Below are 21,305 nucleotides of genomic sequence, written 5' to 3' on the forward strand. Positions count from 1 at the left end.
GAATCAAGCTGGAACACCTCCTGCTCAGAATTGTACCTCCATATTAAAAATGAGAGCAAAGACGGCCCACCTTGTGCAACGGCGTGGGCTGAGTTTTAGGCACCCACCCTGCAAGGTATGGGGAAAACAGCATGGTTCGATACACGGCACCAGCCTGTTACATGAACAATGAGTGAAGGACTATCAAACGCAGAACAACCAACGGCAATAGATAAAATGACTAACTTTTAATAGGTTTATGCAAGCGAATCCCATGTTTGTACATTGAATAATAAGATTCATGTCATTTATTCATCACCCTGACTCAAAGAATACATACCATTTTTCTCTACAAACACACTTTTAAGCTCCATAACACTGTACCAAATAAACCTAGTGGGAGACAACAGATTCAGCATTATTAAAAAATGATGCTACAGTGGTCAGACCTATGGAAATTCTTCTTTCCAAACAACGAATCCCCGAAGGTACAAAACGTCCAAGGTGTTTCTAAGCAGTAACACATTGAAAACGTTGGCCGGGTCACTGGTTTCAATCTTTCTTCTCTATATTTTGAAAACAGTTTATGGAAACGACTGTATCTATTTAACTATGCAGCTTATCCAATGACAAAGTTATGTATGTTGCTAACAGCATTGCAACAGAATTCCTGAAACACGGGGCAAGTTCCTCGGGCGCTATAAATTGGTGCCGTTCGTTGACGTCAAAAGAGCAACACTGGCTGCTGAGCACCTGGACCAAAACGGTTGGTTTCTTTGGTTTCGCTGTCCCCAACTCTCTGAGAAGGAAGCAAATCTTTTCCATAGACCTTCATTGACCAGACGCTAAATATGGATGCGAGGCTTGCGAAAATAAATGCTGCGATGGTTAAGTAGAAACTTACTCCCAGTGACGTTACATAGTAGTGCTTATTTAACAAATTATTGACGCTAGGCTTCTGGATTATTGTTAAGATCCAAGAACAAAACACCAGAACTAATGCACAAAGAATGGCTGTGAAAAGAGAGTAAAGAAAAGAAAACCAGTGACTTTATGGCAGTGATTCGCAACCGCTGATACCTGTAGCCATGCTGCTAGTTCACCAGCCTCCCTCCCTTCCTAATGACTTAGAATCATAGAAGATTAGGGTTGGAAGAGACCTCAGGAGGTCATCTAGTCCAATCCCCAACTAAATCTTCCCAGGCAAGGCTTTTTAAAGCTGGGCCTTAAAAACCATTAAGGATGGAGATTTCACCACCTCCCTAGGGAACCCATTCCAGTGCTTCACCACCCTCCTAGTGAAATAGTGTTTCCTAATATCCAACCTAGACTTCCCCCACTGCAACTTGAGACCATTGCTCCTGGTTCTGTCATCTGCCACCACTGAGAACAGTCGAGCTCCATCCTCTTTGGAACCCTCCTTCAGGTAGTTGAAGGCCCCGTGTGCCAACTCCCAAAGCACCATCACACTACCTGCTTCTCATTCAGTTCTATCCTCCAAAGCAGCACATGTGGAGTAGCCCAAGCTACAATGCAGATCAGGGAGTGCACGGATGGTTAAGGAATGTTTGGTTACGTAGCCTCTCCATTCCCCGACAACGCAATGCGGGGTTGGGCTAGGACTGTGATAATCCTCCATTTGAAGAGGACAGAGCTTTCCTTCTTTTTGGGAGAGGCTTAAGTGGGGGTGGGCCTTGTAGGGGGCGAGGGACCTGCAGGACTGAGGATTTGGGAGTTGGAAGCGTATGATCAGTTTGTTTTTGTTTGCAGACATGAGCCTCCCCCCCATTACCCCAGCTTCAGGTTTGGATAAGAGCATGATGAGCCTTGTCACGCTGCTAACACATTTTATAATGCCTGGCAGGATTTCACTCTGAAGTCATTAGGCACAAACATGCTAGAGAACAAGATGAGCACAGCTCCTGGCTCACATGAAGGGGCTATAATGTATAAGCAATACCAGCACAATGAGATCTGGGCTTTGAGACCTGGGGGTGGTGGGGATTTTCAAAGGTATTTATGACCCTAAAACCGCAGTTAGGCACCTTGATCAGTTAGGCACCTACAGTAACTCCTCACTTAAAGTCATCCCGGTTAACGTTGTTACATTGCTGATTAAATAGGGAACAGGCTCATTTAAAGTTGTGTGATGCTCCCTTCTAACGTTGTTTGGCAGCCACCTGCTTTGTCCACTGCTTGCAGAAAGAGCAGCCGGTTGGGCTAGCTGGTGGGGGCTTGGAACTAGGGTCGACCGGCAGCCCCCCTATCAGCTCCCCGCTCCCCTAAGTTCCCTGCGCAGCAGCCGCCCAGCAGGCTAGCAATTGCTGGGCAGTTCAGGTGTCCCTCCCCACACTGCCATGTGCTGCTCCTGCCCTCTGCCTTGGAGCTGCTCCCAGGAGCCTCCTGCTTGCTGGGAGGGGGGAAGAGTGGCGCTAATGTCAGGCTGTCTCCCTCCCCCCTACACCTGCCCCCCCACTTACCCCTTCTCCATATAGAGCAGGGTGGGGACAGAACAGGGCTCAGGACGGAGAGAGAGCTTGGTGGCCGCAGCTGCTGTCTCGACTTTCTGATTTTTTTTAAAGGCAATGTACTTACAATGGGGTCAGCGTACTTAAAGGGGAAATGCACATCTCTCTCCCCCACACACAGGGTATGTGTCTCTGAAATCATAGACTATCAGGGTTGGAAGGGACCTCAGGAGGTCATCCAGTCCAACCCCCTGCTCAGATTTTTGCCCAAGTTCCCTAAAGGATTAAACTCACAACCCAGGGTTTGGCAGGCCAATGCTCAAACCACTGAGCTATCCCTCTGTCTGCCATGCTGTCTCCCCTCCCTCCATTCCTGTTGCCTTGTAGAGTGTGAGGCTACATTAACAACAATGTGTTAACCCCTGAGGGCTCAGCCGAGTGCTAGTTCAACATTTAGCAGCAAGGCATTCCCTGGGAAATATCCCACCCACTTCCACCCTCTAACTTCATCACCTCAACCAAGCTTCACAATCATCATTGCTGTGTACAGTATTAAATTGTTTAAAACTGACGCTGTGTGTGTATATATCTATCTATATAATATGTTTTTTTCTGGTGAAAAAAATTTCCCTGGAACCTAACCCCCCCACCCATTTACATTAATTCTTATGGGGAAATTGGATTCGCTTAACATCGTTTCACTTAAAGTCGCATTTTACAGGAGCATAACTACAACATTAAGCGAGGAGTTACTGTATACTTTTTTAGGAAAAGAATGTTATGCACCACCCAGTCTCCCGACAGACAAGTGGGAGAGACAAAGAACAAACCCTGACCTGTGCCCTCATAGCTATTAACAGGCAACAATTCAAAGGAACAGGCAGAACTAGTACCCTGTGTGTTGTGAAGGCAGGGGTGAAAGTAATTTACAGGACTTACCGGTACTGCCCGAGTCCTGAGGGGGCGTGGCCTCTCCCAGAAGAGGCGGGGCCTCTCAAGATTTAAAGGCCCTGGGGAACCAGCTGTGGCTGGGAGACCCAGAGCCTTTAAATCAACCAGGGGCTCCCAGCTGCAGAGGTGGCTGGGAGCCCCCCGGGGTTCAGGGGCAAATTAAAGTGCCCGGGGCTCTGGCCGCCAGGGGGAACCCCGAGCTTTGTGTGGCTGGGGCAGGGATTTAAAGGGCCCAGAGCTCCTGCCGCTGAGGGAAGCCCGGAGCCCTTTAAATCCTGGCCCAGGCCGGCCGCCAGAGCCGTGGCCGGGATTTAAAGGGCTCTGGGCTGCCTGCAGCCGCGGGGAGCTCTGAGCCCTTTAAATCTCAGCTGCAGCCAGGATTTAAAGGGCTCTGGGCTGCTCGCAGCCACGGGGAGCTTTGAGCCCTTTAAATCCCCAGCCCCTGCCCGGCCACCAGAGCCGTGGCCGGGATTCAAAGGGCTCTGGGCTGCCCGCAGTGGTGGGGAGCTCTGAGCCCTTTAAATCTCAGCCGTGGCCAGGATTTAAAGGGCTCTGGGCTGCCCGCAGCTGCAGGCAGCCCAGAGCCCTTTCAATCCCCGCCGTGGAAGCCGGTGCGGTCCAGCACGGCGTACTGGCTCTTGTCGGTACGCCATACCGGACCGGACCGGCTTACTTTCACCTCTGGGTGAAGGTGACCACAGCTCCTGGTTACTGGGTCCTTTCAGTCATTGACCAGACAGGGGGGCAGCAGGCTGCCACTTCCCCCACCATGGAGCACTCCCTAGTTGCTCTCCTATGAAAAGACCGTATTCTAGATCAAGAGTGTGACCCAGAAATGCAGCTTCAGGGGAGTCTACAAAACCGCCCACTTCCTCATTGTTCTGGGTGCTGTGGATGGCTAGGGTGACCAGATAGCAAGTGTAAAAAATCGGGACGGGGTGGAGGGTAGTAGATGCCTATATAAGAAAAAGTCCCCAAAACAGGGACTGTTCCTATAAAAATCGAGATATCTGGTCACCCTATGGGTGGCACACGTATCAACATGAGGCCCAGAGGGCAGCAAGCTGTTGATGTGATGGCCGTCTGTAATGCAAGGATGTGCTCTCCAGATGCCCCGTTTAAAAATATTCTGTAGATAACTATCCAAAAAACATTGCTATGATTTATTATTTTTATTATTAATAAACACAAATGTGTCTATTTCATCAACCAAACTGTGTCAAATGCCGTCCATCTAGCTACGTATATGATCCCCATTGATATAATGTCAGAGTGCCTCACATACAGGTTTGATGGAAAACATTTGGACAATAGGGTTTCATCAAAACTGAAATTTTCTGCTGGACATGATCGATTTCACCAAAAATATCTGTCAGGGAAAGTCAAAGTGAAATGTTTCACTGCAGTTGCGTCAATGTTAATTTCTGCATGAGGTGTTGTAGCTGTGTTGGTCCCAACTGCTGGGTCTGCCTGGGCCACTATGGTGCCTCATGAGTCTTGGAGTTTTGAGTCCCTAATGCCTCCATTCTCCCCTATGGTCCCTGCTCCCGGCCTGGACTATATTTCCCATGATGCACTGAGGTCTCTGGCTGTGGCTGAGACCTCAGGTGCATTGTAAGAGTACCATGATACACGGTAGTGGCTCATCCACAGGTAGAGACCACGATGCATCATGAGAGATGTCCTCGGGCCAGAGAGCAGGGCCAATAAGGGAAAATGGGGGCGTGAGGAATCTGGAATTCCAATGGGGAAGCCACAGAGAGTTACGTCAGCCTGACCTGAAACAAAACATTTCATACTGCAGGTCAGAAATTCTATTTTTTAAAATCAGCTCTGGTCACAAACTTTACGGGACTTGCCTAAATTTGTACAATAATCCTGGGAACTGAACCTCAACCACCTGAGTCTCAAACAAGTACCTTCACCACAAGACCATCTCTTCTTCCCCTGACGAAAGAATCTAACATGATATCAATGGAAGCTTTAATTTAACAGAAATCTCTCATACACTCGCAGCGACCTGGAACCCATCTTGCCTAGGGATGTTTTAAGAAATGACACAAAGACTTCTACAAAACACACCTCTATTTACACTCCGGCTTTTGCAGTACCAGGCCTCTCTTTACAACTGTGTTAGCTCCTGCCCCGATACTGTGCCAATTACATGGTCAACAAGAGGATTCTTTTCTCTCTGTTGAAGGACTACATTCTGCAATCAGTTTCTGCTTAAGAGCAGTTTTCTTAAAAGGGCATGGTCAAAACAAAAACATCATCATAAGCTGTTAAAACTGAAAATGTACAATGGCTGATTTATAGATGCATAGATTTTTAAGGCCAACAGGGACCCTTGTGATCAGCTAGTTGCTTTTCAGGCTGGCTGTTTACTTAATACATTTGATTCCCCTGGGACAATGACTTTTTAATATGAATGTTTTTATAGAAATCCATTAGAAGCACATTCCAAAACAACAGCAGAACCAGCACAACTCAACTGGCCCAGCAGGGAGCAACTTGTGCGTGTTACCAGGCTGGTAAATTTCACTTTTGAATCTAGTTCCATTCACCTTCTGGTTCTCCTGCACTAGCCCAATGCTGCTGCTGTTTAGGATTTCAAGCCTGCTGAGGAAAACTTGCATGTACTCAAAATGAATGAACTTTTTTTTTTTTTAAATCAAACAGGAAAACTTTTCTATTCATATTAAGTTTTACAAAAACCCAATATACTTTCTTAAGACAGAACAGTTGGTGGTTTAAATTAAGTTGAAAGTACCTCTTTAATGTAGGTTACAAAAATCTGTTCAACTAACAAAAGTTACCTGACAAAATATGTAGGACTGTTGCAATGATCAGACGTGCCACTCCTAGCTTCTTTATCTCTATGAAGTCAAGCAGGAAAGCAATGAAGCCCACCAACACACTCAGGTAACAAATTCCCATCATCACATCTACGAAGACCCATTGATCCGAAGACAAGATAACAATTTCTTCAATCAAAACGAAAAAAGCAGAATGAATACAGGACAACATGAAATTAAATTGAATGATTAAGTACAAGACAACAGTGCCTGAAGAGTTCTCTTAATAACTCTCTCCCTGTATCCCGGGCCCTTTCCACATGTTCTGCTGCTGCCATTGGCCATCAACATTTTGTTGAAACGAATGGACTTCTATAGCCTGTAGATTCAGGCTGACGACACCATACATCGAGCATGTAGATCTGCAGCAGGATGCACCTAGAACATTCAGTGACGAACTCATTATCTCTTTGTTGTATCCATCTCTTGCCTTGTATTTAGATTGTAAGCTCTTCAGGGCAGGGGCCATCTCTTTTTTTATATGTACGGTACAATGGGCTTCTGGCCTCTCTGCACTATCATGATGCAAATAACATGAATAAGAGAGAGAGTTGAGTCCTGGCACTTCTATCTTCAGAATCCCTCCAGGCTAGAAAGAATATCCTTCCCCAATCCAGAGAAGGAAGAAAGTCCTCCTGTTGCATCCCCTCTAAGCAGCTGTCATAAGCATGGGTGCTAAAACTGTTCAGCCTGGTGAGCAGAGTGAATAAGAAAGCCACAGTGGAAAGCCTGGCAACCCAAGTTATTCAAACTGGCTCTGGCATTTTAAACTCTCCAGCCCATGAAGGCTACATGGTTAAAGAGAACAACTCACCAAGGCCTTGATTCAGCTTAAAGCATGTTCTCAAGTCCATCCCTCTTTAGCAAAACACTTAAGTCCATGCTTAAGTCCCATTGAATAATAATAAATAATGCCTAGCTCTTTTACAGCGCTTCTCGGCAACAGACCTTAAAGTACTTTACAGAGGAGATAACTATCATCCCATTGTACAAATGGGGAAACTGAGGCAGGGAGCAACAATGTTATTTGCCTAAGGTCACCCAGCTGGCCAGTGGCAATGCCAAGAAATCAATGGGAAATCAAGATTTGTGGTGGCGAGGCGAATTTGGTGCTCTGTGAATAGTTCAATTGTGTTTGTGTTTATGATTTATGGCTGGGGTCCCTAGAGCCTGAGATAGGCACTCCAGATTTCCATGGATCTAAAGCCAACGGAAAGACTTCAAAGGGGGCTTAACAGACCTTTAAAAAAAAGGATAGAAATATAAAGTTACAAAACCCTGGACTCTCTGGGGAGAATGGGAGATGATCCATTGCAACTTGTATCCCTAGAGACCAGCCAAAAGGCCACCAGATTTTGTAAATTTGAGAGCAGCACTCAGAGAGAGTCAATATGGATGCAAGAAAAGAAAAGATATAAAAGAGTTGTTCTGTTAGAAGAACAAGTGGGTGAGTGTCGTATCAAAGAGGACACACCTATTGGATTGCTAGCACATTTGAAACAACTGCCCTAGGTTTCATTCTTAAGTGATCCAACACACCTTGCTAGATATTAACATGAGCTAGGCCTGTGCTCCACATAGAGGAGATAAAATGTTGTCAGAGCCACTGTGACAAGATGGTGGGTCCTGATTTCAGCTCTGAAAACTTGCATTCAGATCCTGTTTTATGAAGACACAAATGAAAATGTACTTGGTAATTTTAGACACACAGGGGCTGATATAATACACACGGGCTTGGGCATTGATTGGTGGAGCTGTGTGAATATGAGATATTCACCACAGAGACAGAGGCACAGAGAAGACAACAAGGCGCGCACACACACACACACAAAGAGCATTGGTAGCATAGAACCATAGGACTAGGAGGGACTCGAGAGGTCATCTAGTCCAGTCCCCTGCACTCAAGGCAGGACTAAGTATTATCTAGACCATCCCTGACAGATGTTGATCTAACCTGCTCTTAAAATCTCCAATGATGGAGATTCCACAACCTCTCTGGGCAATTTATTCCAGTGCTTAACCACCCTGACAGTTAGGAAGTTTTTCTTAGTGTCCAACCTAAACCTCCCTTGCTGCAATTTAAGCCCATTGCTTCTTGTTCTAGCCTCAGAGGTTAATGAGACATTTTTTCTCCCTCCTCCTTGTAACAATCTTTTATGTACTTGAAAACTGTTATGTTCTATGATAAATGAAGGGGCTGGAGGTATCTACCTTTTATGGACACCCAGCCAGCCAGCTAGCTACAAAATCCCTTTTAGTAACTGTTCTCTACTTGCTTTACCTGTAAAGGGTTAAAAAGTCTGACTGCATGCATAGGTAAAAGGAATTGAGTGGGCACCTGGCCAAAAGAGCCAATGGGAAGGCTAGAACTTTTAAAAATTGAAACAAGACTCCCCTTTTGTCTGTCTGTTGTTGTTCTCCGGAGAGGAGAGACAGAGTTGCAATGCTGTAAGAAGCTTTGAGCCAGGTATGAAAAATCATCAGATCATACCTAGAAACTACTCATTTGAAACCCCAGATATGCAAGTAGATCAGGAAATGTCTAGAAAGACGTGATTAGGTTTCTCTCTTATTTCTTTATGGCTTGTGGACTCCTCTGTGCTAGCCCCAGGTGCTTTTGTTTTGCATGTAAACTTTAAGCTGGACCTCAAGAAAGTTATTTTGATGCTTAATCCTTATGAGGGATTCTTTTTAAAATCTAGCAATAGTCTGAGTTTTTAGATGCATTTCCTTTCTTTTTGTTTTTAATGAAACTTACCTTTTTTAAGAACAGGATTGGATTTTTGGTGTCCTAAGAGGTTTGTGCACATGTTGTTTAATTAGCTGGTAGCAACGGCTGATTTCCTTTGTTTTTCTTTCTAAGCTCTTCCCTGGAGCGGGGATGAAAGGGCTTGAGGGTACCCCACAGGAAGGAATTCCCAAGTGCGCCTTCTTGGTTTCTAAAAAAGGGTTTTTTTGCACTTGGGTGGTGGCAGCATCTACCCATCCAAGGTCAGAGAGAAGCTGTAACTGTGGGAGTTTAATACCAGCCTGGAGTGGCGAGTATTAATTTTTAGAGGCCTTGCGGGCCCCCACCTTCTGCACTCTGAGTGCCAGAGTGGGAAATCAGCCTTGACATGTCCCCTCTCAGTCTTCTCTTCTCCAGACTAAACAAACCCAATTTTTTCAATCTTTCTGCACGTCATGTTTTCTAGACCTTTCATCATTTTTGTTGCTACTAAATGGTGATATCTTTGTCTGGGAGAGTCTCTAATATTTTCTGAAGTCTGTTGTAAAAGTAGTCTTTATCCTCCTCTTCGCTGTCATTGGTTGGGGCATAGCACTGAACAACATTCATCTTAATCCTCTTCATTTTAGTTCTGAAGGATGCTGTGATGATCCTGGGGCCGTGTGCCTCCCAACCAATCAATGCTCTATGTGCCTGCTTAGACAACATGAAGCCTACTCCCTGTGTGTGGGGTGCATCGCTCTCTTCATGTCCGGAATACAGCAACAGCTCTCCTGTCAACAGTCGCCTCTGTCCAGCTTGTGTCCATCTTGTCTCGCTAATACCTAGTAGGGTCAGGTTGTTGCTCCTCATCTCTACTGCAACCTGTGCTGTCTTTCCTGACTCGTACATGGTCCTCACGTTCCATGTGCTGATGGTAATCCTCCTGGTTGCAAGAAGGGTGATCGGCTTAGTGGCTTCCTCGCGGCTTTCACCACCCAGCGTCATGTGTCTTTGAGTTGAAGACCCTTCTTTTTCCAGGATAAAAGTCTCTGTTATCTCTATTGTTGGCGTTTCTGTAGCAAGTTGATTTTTTACGGGGTGGGGTTGCTAGCCCCATGCCCAATCAGCATGGAGTGGAGAGGAAGAATTACTTCTTGTGTCTTGTATCAGAGGTGTAGCCATGTTAGTCTGAATCTGTAAAAGCAGCAGAGTCCTGTGGCACCTTATAGACTAACAGATGTATTGGAGCATGAGCTTTTGTGGGTGAATACCCACTTTGTTGGATGCATCCACGAAAGTTATGCTCCAATATGTCTATAAGGTGCCACAGGACTCTGCTGCTTCTTGTGTCTTGCTTACAATACTCCTGCTAATACATCCCAGAACGATGTTTGCTTTTTTTACAACAGTGTTACACTGTTGACTCATATTTAGCTTGTGATCCACTATGACCCCCAGGTCCCTTTCTGCAGTACTTCTTCCTAGGAAGTCATTTCCCATGTGCGCAACAGATTGTTCCTTCCTAGGTGGAGTACTTTGCATTTGTCCTTATTATATGGAGATATACCTATCTCATAGAGCTGGAAGCAGGGCCAGCTTTAGGCCTATTCCACCAATTCCGCCAAATCGGGCCCCGCGCCTATGAATTCCTTCCCTGGTTAGAGGCGCCTTTTAAATTTTTACTCACCTGGCAGCACTGCAGCGGCAGGTCCTTCAGTGCCGCTGAAGACCTGCAGCGAGTGAAGGACCCGTCGCCAAAGACTCGGAGCTTCGCCCGGTGAATACAAGCCCCACCTGTTTTTTTTGTTTTTTTTTAAAGTCATCCCCGCCAGGCCCCATCAGAACTGTTCGAATTGGGCCCCGCACTTCCTAAAGCTGGCCCTGGCTGGAAGGGACCCTGAAAGGTCATTGAGTCCAGCCCCCTGCCTTCACTAGCAGGACCAAGTACTGATTTTGCCCCAGATCCCTAAGTGGCCCCCTCACGGATTGAGCTCACAACCCTGGGTTTAGCAGGCCAATGCTCAAACCACTGAACTATCCCCCACCATCCTAATTACTTCAGACCATTTTTCCAGTTTGTCCCGATCATTGTCCAGCATGACCCTGACAAACAGCTGAGAGAGCTTTTGGGATAAGTGCTGGCTTGAGAGGAACTTGGAATTGTGAGCAAAGACACTGTTTCCTGTGTTTGATTCCTGCTGCATTCATTGAAACACAACTTGGCACATTCTTTGTAAATGAACAGATCTGCATCAAATAAATTATCTATGATCAATTTCTCCTCCTAGAGAAACAACCCTCAGAACCCTGAATATAGCCATTTAGTGCGGACAGCAGATATTTAATATTATGGCTACTTTCCAGGTATGTTTCTCTACAAGGGATTAGACACAATAGACATTGGAAGGAACTCTTGGGTCTCAATAGGTACATCAGCTACAAATAGTGTTGCTGTGGAGACTTTCTATACAAATGACTTTTAACCAGTCTACGGTTTGGTTGTCTGTAGGATCTTGTCTAGGATCAGTCTAGAAAAGCATGCCAATGTGATAGAGGCCTTCAGTGTATCAGCAGTGGCCTCATAGCCTACTGGTGCAGTCATTAACAACATGGGTGGGTACTTTGTTTAGTTTGTCACCAGGAAGTTTTTTTTTTTTTTATTTAAAGAAGTCCCATTTCATAAATTACACATTCAGCTTCCTGACCTTACTGGGAAACTCTCATTCTGACTGGTCAGCCTCCTCTAGCACAGGGGAACACAATTCTCTTTCCTTTCTAAGATGATGGGAATCACTTTTCTTTCGGTTGTTTTGGAGACATTTGGCTCTTTTAAAAAGTAATAATTCATAGAATCATATAATAGAATATCAGGGTTGGAAGGGACCTCAGGAGGTATCTAGTCCAAACCCCTGCTCAAAGCAGGACCAATCCCCAACTAAATCATCCCAGCCAGGGCTTTGTCAAGCCTGACCTTAAAAACCTCTAAAGAAGGAGATTCCACCACCTCCCTAGATAACCCATTCCAGTGCTTCACCAACCTCCTAGTGAAAAAGTTTTTCCTAATATCCAACCTAAACCTCCTCTACTGCAACTTGAGACCATTACTCCTTGTTCTGTCATCTGCCACCAGTGAGAACAGTCTAGGTCCATCCTCTTTGGAACCCCCTTTCAGGTAGTTGAAAGCAGCTATCAAATCCCCCCTCATTCTTCTCTTCTGCAGACTAAACAATCCCAGTTCCCTCAGCCTCTCCTCATAAGTCATGTGCTCCATCCCCCTAATAATTTTTGTTGCCCTCTGCCGGACTCATTCCAATTTTTCCACAGTACTCCAGATGAGGCCTCACCAATGTCGAATAGAGGGGAATGATCACGTCCCTCGATCTGCTGGCAATGCCCCTACTTATACAATTGTCAAATCCAGCATTCTCCCTATCTCTCACCCCTGAATCAGGTTATTCTTCCAAGAAAAGCCTTTCCCAGGCTGAAAGGTGATATGGTAGTGTATGATAGAGCTCAGGCCGAGAAGGGCTATTGTCATAGAAACAGACAGGTGGGAGGAGGAGGTTACATGGCAGATGGCTTTTGGAACACCTTCCTCAGAAGTCGAAATCTAAGGGGGGGGGGAGGGCTGCTGTCCCACTACAGCCTTGTAGAAAGGTTCCTTGTTTGTGCTTTGTAGCAAGAACAGGAGCCACATACTCACAAGTAGCCCCTTTGTCTCTTCAAGTGGTTCCCCCACATGTACCTTTACAGAAGAGGTTCTCAACCCATTTACCATTGTGGGCTGCATGTGCAGCCCACAATGTATTATGTGGGCGGATCCAGTACTACCTGTATGGCCCTGAGGATGTGACATGGGCTGCAACTCTCTGCTGATCGAGCCACAGGTTGAGAACCACTGCTTTACAGTATAGGAAAACTCCTGCGCGTCTGGACTTCTCAGATCTAACAGGTTCCTTAAAAATAAGCAGGGACTTTGCCATAGCACACCAGAGACAGGAATTGTTTGTCTTCTGAAGACTTGAGGGGACTGAATCTAACCGGGTGTCTGAGAGGCTGATTTTTCCTTTGGACCTGACAGTTTGCCATTGAGACTTTAGACATAGACCCTTTCCTCCTCTGGGTTGGAGGCAGAACTTTGCCCTTCCCTGTCATTTGATTTGATCTGATTTTCTTTGGCTCACCATCAGGATAAAGTTCCAAACTGCACAGAATCCCAAGGACAATCTTCCTGGATGTCAAAACTTCCGTGTGCCACTTTCCATCCTGATAGGCCTAAGGTGGCGGATTGGCTAGGCCGTCCCTGTCAGGATGGAGGGGCAGCCAAGCCAAATCGGAGTGGTGCTGCAACGCTGCACACCAGGTCACAATGCCACGCACTCAAATTTGGCCCAGCCATATGTAGTCAAAGTATATGGTGTCAAATTACAGCAGAGAGTGAAAATGCCCAGAGAAAGGCAACAATGAGGAAAGGAAAGTCCCATCACTTGGAACAACTAAAGACTGGATGAAGCACTAGAAAACATAATACTGGGAAGAATCCACCACTCTAGCAAAGGGGAATACCTGGTGTAGGGGACCTCGCAGAAAATTAATTTTGATGGTTGAAGAACAGGAGAACTTGTGGCACCTTAGAGACTAACAAATTTATTTGAGCATAAGCTTTCGTGGGCTACAGCCCACTTCATCGGATGCACAGAATGGAACATATATTGAGGAGATATATATATGTACAGAGAGCATGAAAAGGTGGGAGTTGTCTTACCAACTCTGAGAGGCCAATTAAGTAAGAGAAAAAACAACAACTTTTGAAGTGATAATCAAGATAGCCCAGTACAGACGGTTTGATAAGAAGTGTGAGAATACTTACAAGGGGAGATAGATTCAATGTTTGTAATGGCTCAGCCATTCCCAGTCCCTATTCAAGCCTAAATTGATTGTATCTAGTTTGCATATCAATTCCAGCTCAGCAGTTTCTTGTTGGAGTCTGTTTTTGAAGCTTTTCTGTTGCAAAATTGCCACCTGCAGGTCTGTCATTGAATGACCAGACAGGTTGAAGTGTTCTCCTACTGGTTTTTGAGTGTTATGATGCCTGATGTCAGATTTGTGTCCATTTATTCTTTTGCGTAGAGACTGTCCAGTTTGGCCAATGTACATGGCAGAGGAGCGTTGCTGGCACATGATGGCATATATCACATTGGTAGATGTGCAGGTGAATGAGCCCCTGATGGTGTGGCTGATGTGATTAGGTCCTCTGATGATGTCACTTGAATAGATATGTGGACAGAGTTAGCATCGGGCTTTGTTGCAAGGATAGGTTCCTGGGTTAGTGTTTTTGTTCTGTGATGTGTGGTTGCTGGTGAGTATTTGCTTCAGGTTGGGGGTTGTCTGTAAGCGAGGACAGGTCTGTCTCCCAAGATCTGTGAGAGTGAGTGATGACTGAGACTTACATAAGATAAGTCATTTATGTATAGGCCTTATTAGCTTGCAGAGTGCTTATTATTAGCAGCAACTTGTAGCATCCAGGTCCTATTTATAAGTTAAAAACCCACTAAAATAAAGCTACTCACAGGTAGCAGCATTAATCAAATTCACTGCTGCTAGTGCCACCGAATCGATCAGAAAACTAGAATGATTTAGCCTGGAAAAGAGAGGAGTTTGAGAGGACTTGATGGAAGACCAGAAATTAAAAGATTGAAGAGCACAGTGAGATAACTGATCGGTTCTTTCTTTTTGACAGTGTCCCACAGCATGAGAACTCATGTAGATTCATGGTAAGTATATTAGGGGAAAAAAACCCACAAGGAAATATTTCTGCCCATATTGTGTGCAGCGTTCACCACCACAGGCAGTCACAGAAGCACAGTACCACATAACTAGACAGATGCATAATCAGAGAAATAATTGAAATGCAGGGCTGGAAGGGACCTCGGAAGGTCATCCAGTACAGTCCTCTGCACTCAAGGCAGGACTACATAATAATTATCAGACCATCTCTGACATGTTTGTCTAACCTGTTCTTAAAATCCTCTAATGACTGAGATTCCACCACCTCCCTAGGCAATTTATTCCAGTGCTTAACCACCCTGACAGTTAGGAAACTTTCCCTAATGTCGAACCTAAACCTCCCTTGCTGCAATATAAGCCCATTGCTTCTTGTCTTAGCTACAAAGAACAATTTTTCACCTTCCTCCTTCTAACACCTTCCTCCTTAATGCACTGGAAAACTGGTACGTCTCCCCTCAGCCTTCTCTTCTCCAGACTAAACAAACCCAATTTTTTTCAATCTTTCCTCAGAAGTCAGGTTTTCTAGAGCTTTAATCATTTTTGTTGTTTTCCTCGGGACTTTCTCCAGTTTTTCCACATCTTTCCTGAAATGTGGCGCGCAGAACTGGTCACAGTACTCCATTCATAGAATCACAGAATATATGGGTTGGAAGGGACCTCAGGAAATCATCTAGTCCAACCCCCTGCTCAAAGCAGGATCAACCCCCACTAAATCATCCCAGCCAGGGCTTTGTCAAGCCGGGCCTTAAAAACCTCTAAGGATGCATATTCCACCAAGCTCCCAAGGTAACCCATTCCAGTGCTTCACCATCCTCCTGGTGAAATAGTGTTTCCTAATATCCAACCTAGACCTCCCTCACTGCAACTTGAGATCATTGCTCCTTGTTCGGTCATATGCCACCACTGAGAGCAGCCGAGCTCCATCCTCTTTGGAACCCCCCTTCAGGTAGTTGAAGGCTGCTATCAAATCCCCCCTCATTCTTCTCTTCTGCAGACTAAATAAACCCAGTTCCCTCTCCTCATAAGTCATGTTCCCCAGCCCCCTAATCATTTTAGTTGGCCTTCGCTGGACTCTGTCCACATCCTTTCTGTAGTGGGGGGCCCAAAACTGGATGCAATACTCCAGATGGCCTCTGGTCTCACCAGTGCCGAATAGAGGGGAATAATCATTTCCCTCGATCTGCTGGCAATGCTCCTACAAATGCAGCCCAATATGCCGTTAGCCTTCTTGACAACAAGGGCACACTGCTGACTCATATCCAGCTTCTCATCCACTGTAATCCCCAGGTCCTTTTCTGCAGAACTGCCGCTTAGCCAGTAGGTCCCCAGCCTGTAATGGTGCATGGGATTCTTCCGTCCTAAGTGCAGGACTCTGCACTTGTCCTTGTTGAACCTCATCAGATTTCTTTTGGCTCAATCCTCCAATTTGTCTAGGTCACTCTGGGCCCTTTGCACCCCCGAACAACTCACTGGAGACAGCCAGGAGACAGGCTCCTTCACTGCCCCTCCCCCTCCCAACTGTGAAATCCAGCCTATTCCTGGGATCACCAAAGAGGATGTCCCTCCTCCCCGCCTGCATATGATCCTCTCTGCAAGACCCCTCCCCTGACCTCTGTCCCCTCCCAACCACCAGGCCTCTCTTTTTTCCTTCTCCCCAGGGTTGCCTACTTCTTACCCTTCAACCCCCCTCGCCCTTATCCCTCTTCCCACCTGAAGGTGGGTCCTGTGCGCCCTGGATCTCGTCTCCCTAGGGCTGTCTCACCTGTGCTCTGCGTTTCGTTCAGCCACAGTTGGGACTGCAGGCGGGTGGGCACCCCGAAGTAGATGATAACGGCCCAGTACTCTGACCTTTTCAGCAGATGAAGGGGCACGTTGGTCTCCAGCGCGATCCAGGCCAGGCTGGAGAGGGCGATGCACAGGGCTGCCACGCCCAGGCACTGGCACGTGGCTGCGGCCAGGCTCTGCTGCGTGGCCATCGACAGCTGCCACATCTGCTCGTGGACGGAGCGGGCTGGCAGGTGGCCCGTGGTGATGAGGGACAACAGTCTCGAGTTGTCGCTGGCGGCTGACGAATCCCCCTCCATCGCCACCCACCGCCAAGGGGAGCTGGTCCCCGGCTGGTTTCCAAAGCGAGGCTGGCTACATTCTGCCCCCAACCGTCTGCGTCAGTCCCTTCCGCAGCAGGCCCCGCCCCTTCCGCCCACCAATGGCAGAGGCTGCCGTGGCTTTAGCACCGCCCCTCGCCCTGCTCTCTGGGCCTGCTAACACCAATCACAGGCATCCCCCTGCCCCGTCCTTATAGCGACCGTTACCAGCCGGTCCCGCGGGCCTGGCCCCTACCCGCTCCTTATTATCCACAGCAGTAGGGTGATCAGACAGCAAGTGGGAAAAATCAGGAGGGGGTGGAGGGCAACAGAAGCCCATATTAAAAAAAACCCAAATATTGGGACCGTCCCTATAAAATCGGGACATCTGGTCACCCTACACAGCAGGCCACCATGTGCTAGGTGCTGTACAGACACAAGGCAACAGACAGTCCTGGCCCCCAGGAGCTTACCGTCTTGAGTCGAGATGCCACATGTGGGCGTCACAAACCAAGAGGGCAGATGAGGGTAACAGGGCTCAGAGCGTGGGCTAGCTACGTGCACAGCCAGCTGGCCAGGCATCCTGGGGTATGTCTACACTGTACCAAATACCACCCCCAGAAGTGTGTTTCATAGACTTTAAGGTCGGAAGGGACTATTATGATCATCTAGTCTGACCTCCTGCACAATGCAGGCCACAGAATCTCACCCACTCACTCGTGTAACAAACCCCTGACCTAGGGCTGAGCTTTGAAGTCCTCAAATCGTGGTTTAAAGACTTCAAGGTGCAGAGAATCCTCCAGCAAGTGACCCGTGCCCCACACTGCAGAGGAAGGTGAACCCCCCCCAGGTTCTCTGCCAATCTGCCCTGGAGGAAAATTCCTTCCTGACCCCAAATATGAAGATCATCTAAACCCTGAGCATGTGGGCAAGACTCACCAGCCAGCACCCAGGAAAGAATTCTCTGTAGTAACTCAGATCCCACCCCATCTAACATCCCATCACAGACCATTGGGCATATTTACAGCTTCAGAGCCGGGGGCCTGGTCTACACTACGCGTTTAAACCGGTTTTAGGAGTGTAAAACCGATTTAACGCCACAACCGTCCACACTAGGAGGCACCTTATATCGATTTTAATGGCTCTTTAAACCAGTTTCTGTACTCCTCCCTAACGAGAGGAGTAGCGCTAGTATCGGTATTACCATATCGGATTAGGGTTAGTGTGGCCGCTGATCGACGGTATTGGCCTCCGGGCGGTATCCCACAGTGCACCACTGACCGCTCTGGACAGCAATCTGAACTCGGATGCAGTGGCCAGGTAGACAGGAAAAGCCCCGCGAACTTTTGAATATTTCCTGTTTGCCCAGCGTGGAGCTCCGATCAGCACGGGTGGTGATGCAGTTAAAAATCAAAATAAAGAAAGAGCTCCAGCATGGACGATGCGGACGTGATCGCTGTAAGGGCAGGCAAATCTGTTCTATCAGCGCTCCGTTACAGAAGACGAAATTCAAAATCATTTTTTAAATATCTCCAGACAGACGCCATAGCAGGGACTCAGCGCACTGCTGCGTGGCAAGCGTAACGGAAAGCCAAAGAATCAAATGGATGCTCATGGACTGGAGGACTCAAGCTATCCCACAGTTCCTGCAGTCTCTGAAAAGCATTTGCATTCTTGGCTGAGCGCCAAATGCTTGTAGGGTCAAAAACAGTGTCCACGGTGGGTCAGGGCATAGCTAGGCAATTTACGCACCCCCCCACCCACCCCCAGAAGTGAAAGGGAAAACAATCCTGTCTTGACTCTTACATGTCACCCTATCTTTACTGAATGCTGCAGATAGACGGGATGGTGCAGCACTCAACACCAACATCCTTGCTCCCCCCGCCATGGGTGGCTGATGGTACCATAAGATTGATACCCATCGTCATCATCAGCCTATTGGCACATGGGGCAGTGCAAAAGGACTGGTAACCATGCGTACTAGCATCTGTCAGGTCGATCAAGGGTGCCTGGTCCTAATTTTTCCTGGTAGATGGTGCAGTATGGCTGATATCCATCATCGTCATAGCAACAGGGGGCTGAGCTCCATCAGCCCCCACCCTTCATGTGTAAAGAAAAGATTCAAGTGCCCCTGAACTAGCAGAGGGATGCACTCCTTACTGTCCTGTCTGGACTATCATAGCAGCTGGAGGCTGCCTTCACTAACAAGTCACTGTGTCTTATTCCTGCATTCTTTATTACTTCATCACACAAGTGGGGGGACAATGCTACGGTAGCCCATGAAGGCTGGGGGAAGAATGAAATGAACAGGTGGGGTTGTTCCAGGAGCACCCCCTGTGAATAGCATACAGCTCATAATTTCTGCAGGATCTGACACAGAGCAGCTGTGCTCTCTGGTTCTCTGATACAGTGGTTCTCTAGTACACTTGCCCATATTCTAGGCAGGACTGATTCTATTTTTAGATACCAAAAAGGAGGGATTGACTCAGGGAGTCATTCCCAATTTTGGCTTTTGCGCCCCTGGCTAAGAGCAGCCAGGGGCACTTATGACAGCAGCAAATGGAACAGTGCAAAAGGACTGGTAGCCATGATCATCTTATTACCAATTTATGGATTGGTAGATGGTGCAGTATGGCTGATAACCATCTCTGCTGTCATGCAAAAGCAAAAGCATGCTGCTGTGTAGCGCTGCTGAATCGCCTCTGTCAGCGGCATCTAGTACACATACGGTGACAGGCACAAAAGGCAAAACAGGCTCCATGATTGCCATGCTATGGCATCTGCCAGGGCAATCCAGGGGAAAAAGGCGCGAAATGCTTGTCTGCCGTTGCTTTCCCAGAGGAAGGAGTGACTGACGACATTTACCCAGAACCACCCGCGACAATGATTTTTGCCCCATCAGGCACTGGGATCTCAACCCGGAAATGCCAAGGGGCGGGGGAGGCTGCGGGAACTATGGGATAGCTACGGGATAGCTACCCACAGTGCAACGCTCCAGAAATCGACGCTAGCCTCGGACCATGGACGCACACCACCGATTTAATGTGTTTAGTGTGGCCGCGCGCACTCGATTTTATAAAATCTGTTTTACAAAACCGGTTTATGCAAATTCGGAATAGTCCCGTAGTGTAGACGTACCCTGGGTCAACTGATTCGGGCTATGCGTAGGGTTACCACCTTTGAAATGCAAAAAACCAACACCTCCCCTAACCCTCACCACTCCCTCAACCCCAAGGCAACTACAACTCCCCCCTTCAACAGCCACTTATAGTGGCTCAAACCCTCTCGCTCACACACACAGTGTGTTTGTGTGTTGGTGGGCAGACAGCTGCTGTATTTCCACCAGTTTTGATTGGTTCTTGCTGACACTGCAGAAGTAGGAACATTGCAGCTTCTTTAGCTGGACTCTGAAACTGTTTAACATTCGATAGTCCCCAAACCTGGCAGATTAAATTATTTTTCTGGCGAATCCATTAAACAAACAAACCAAACCAAACAAACCCTCAGCCCGGCTGGTCAAATATGGCCAAGTGCTAACCCTAGCTATGGGCTAACAGTGGCACTGTAGATATTCCCGCTCGGGCTGGAGCCTGGGCTCTGAAAGCCGGTGGGGAGCGGGGTCTGGGCTCAGATCAAGCAGGAACATCCCTACTGCTATTTTTAGCCGTGCAGTGTGAGCTGAAGTCAGTTGACCCGTGCTCTGAGACTTGCTGCCTGGAGTTTAAAGGGCACAAGGCACGCAGGCCACTGCTGGCAGCCTTCAGCCTCAACTCCATGGCAACAAAGCTTCTTCCCTGTGAATGTCCATCAGGGTTTTATTTAAAGGGAGGGCAATGGGAGTGCAGCTGTAGCAGGGTTCCTGGGCACCCCTCACAATCCCTCAGTTACCCCAGGCTGGCACCATCCCCAGACACCCCTTCCTTTGTCTCCTCTGAATACAGCCGCCAGAATCCCTGACAGAGGGGCTCCCCTTCTCCCTGGAGAAGGGAAATTATGAATGAGATTTTCCTCTAGAGCTCCTTAGTACCAAACCAGCCAGGATTGCTTCCCAATCTCGAACCAAGCTCCCGAAGAGCCAAAATAGCCTATGGATAGTGGGGACACAGATTAAAGAGGCACTCACAGTCTGGGAGCTAGGAATCAAACCCAGGCCTCCTGAGTCATAGTCCAGCACCTCAACCCCAAGACCCCCATTCCTCCTACATCTCTCTGCGGTGGGGTGTTCTGGGCACAGAACTCAGACGGGTGCCTAGCTCCATTTTTGTTATTTTGCTCTCGTTCTGTACGTAGTCTGTGGAGCACAGGACAGAACTTGGACTCCAGGCACAGCCTCGGTTGGGAGACTGCACAGACTCACCCGTAGGTCTTGGTGAAGGTTAGCAGCCCTGCAAAGTAGGTCAGTAGGTCACCAATACACCTCTTTGAGCTGACAAAGCTGATTGTGCTGCAATCCAAAACTAAACCCATTTGT

At 47.4% G+C, this 21,305-nt stretch overlaps 1 protein-coding gene across 1 annotated transcript; it reads right to left on the reverse strand.

Annotated features, from left to right (window-relative positions):
• Positions 1-212: 212 nt before the first annotated feature.
• Positions 213-16,913, reverse strand: LOC123370765 (transmembrane protein 127-like). Its single transcript, XM_045017563.1, has 3 exons — positions 16,513-16,913; positions 6,215-6,382; positions 213-993 (listed from the first exon to the last, which is right to left on the reverse strand). Exons 1-3 carry the CDS (start codon positions 16,832-16,834, stop codon positions 704-706), a joined length of 780 nt encoding a protein of 259 aa, XP_044873498.1. The 5' UTR covers positions 16,835-16,913; the 3' UTR covers positions 213-703.
• Between the last annotated feature and the right edge of the window lie 4,392 nt (positions 16,914-21,305).

The sequence above is a fragment of the Mauremys mutica genome, chromosome 5 (genome assembly GCF_020497125.1).
Source record: "Mauremys mutica isolate MM-2020 ecotype Southern chromosome 5, ASM2049712v1, whole genome shotgun sequence".
NCBI lineage: Eukaryota > Metazoa > Chordata > Testudines > Geoemydidae > Mauremys > Mauremys mutica.

Bases quoted from the DNA above. Each gene is read 5' to 3' on its own strand.
- LOC123370765 (XM_045017563.1), bottom strand. From the start codon at position 16,834: ATGGAGGGGGATTCGTCAGCCGCCAGCGACAACTCGAGACTGTTGTCC. The intron at 6,383-16,512 runs GTGAGACAGCCC...TTTTGATTGAAG, and splicing joins GAACGAAACGCAGAGCACAG to AAATTGTTATCTTGTCTTCG. The intron at 994-6,214 runs GTAACTTTTGTT...CTCTTTTCACAG, and splicing joins AGTCCTACATATTTTGTCAG to CCATTCTTTGTGCATTAGTT.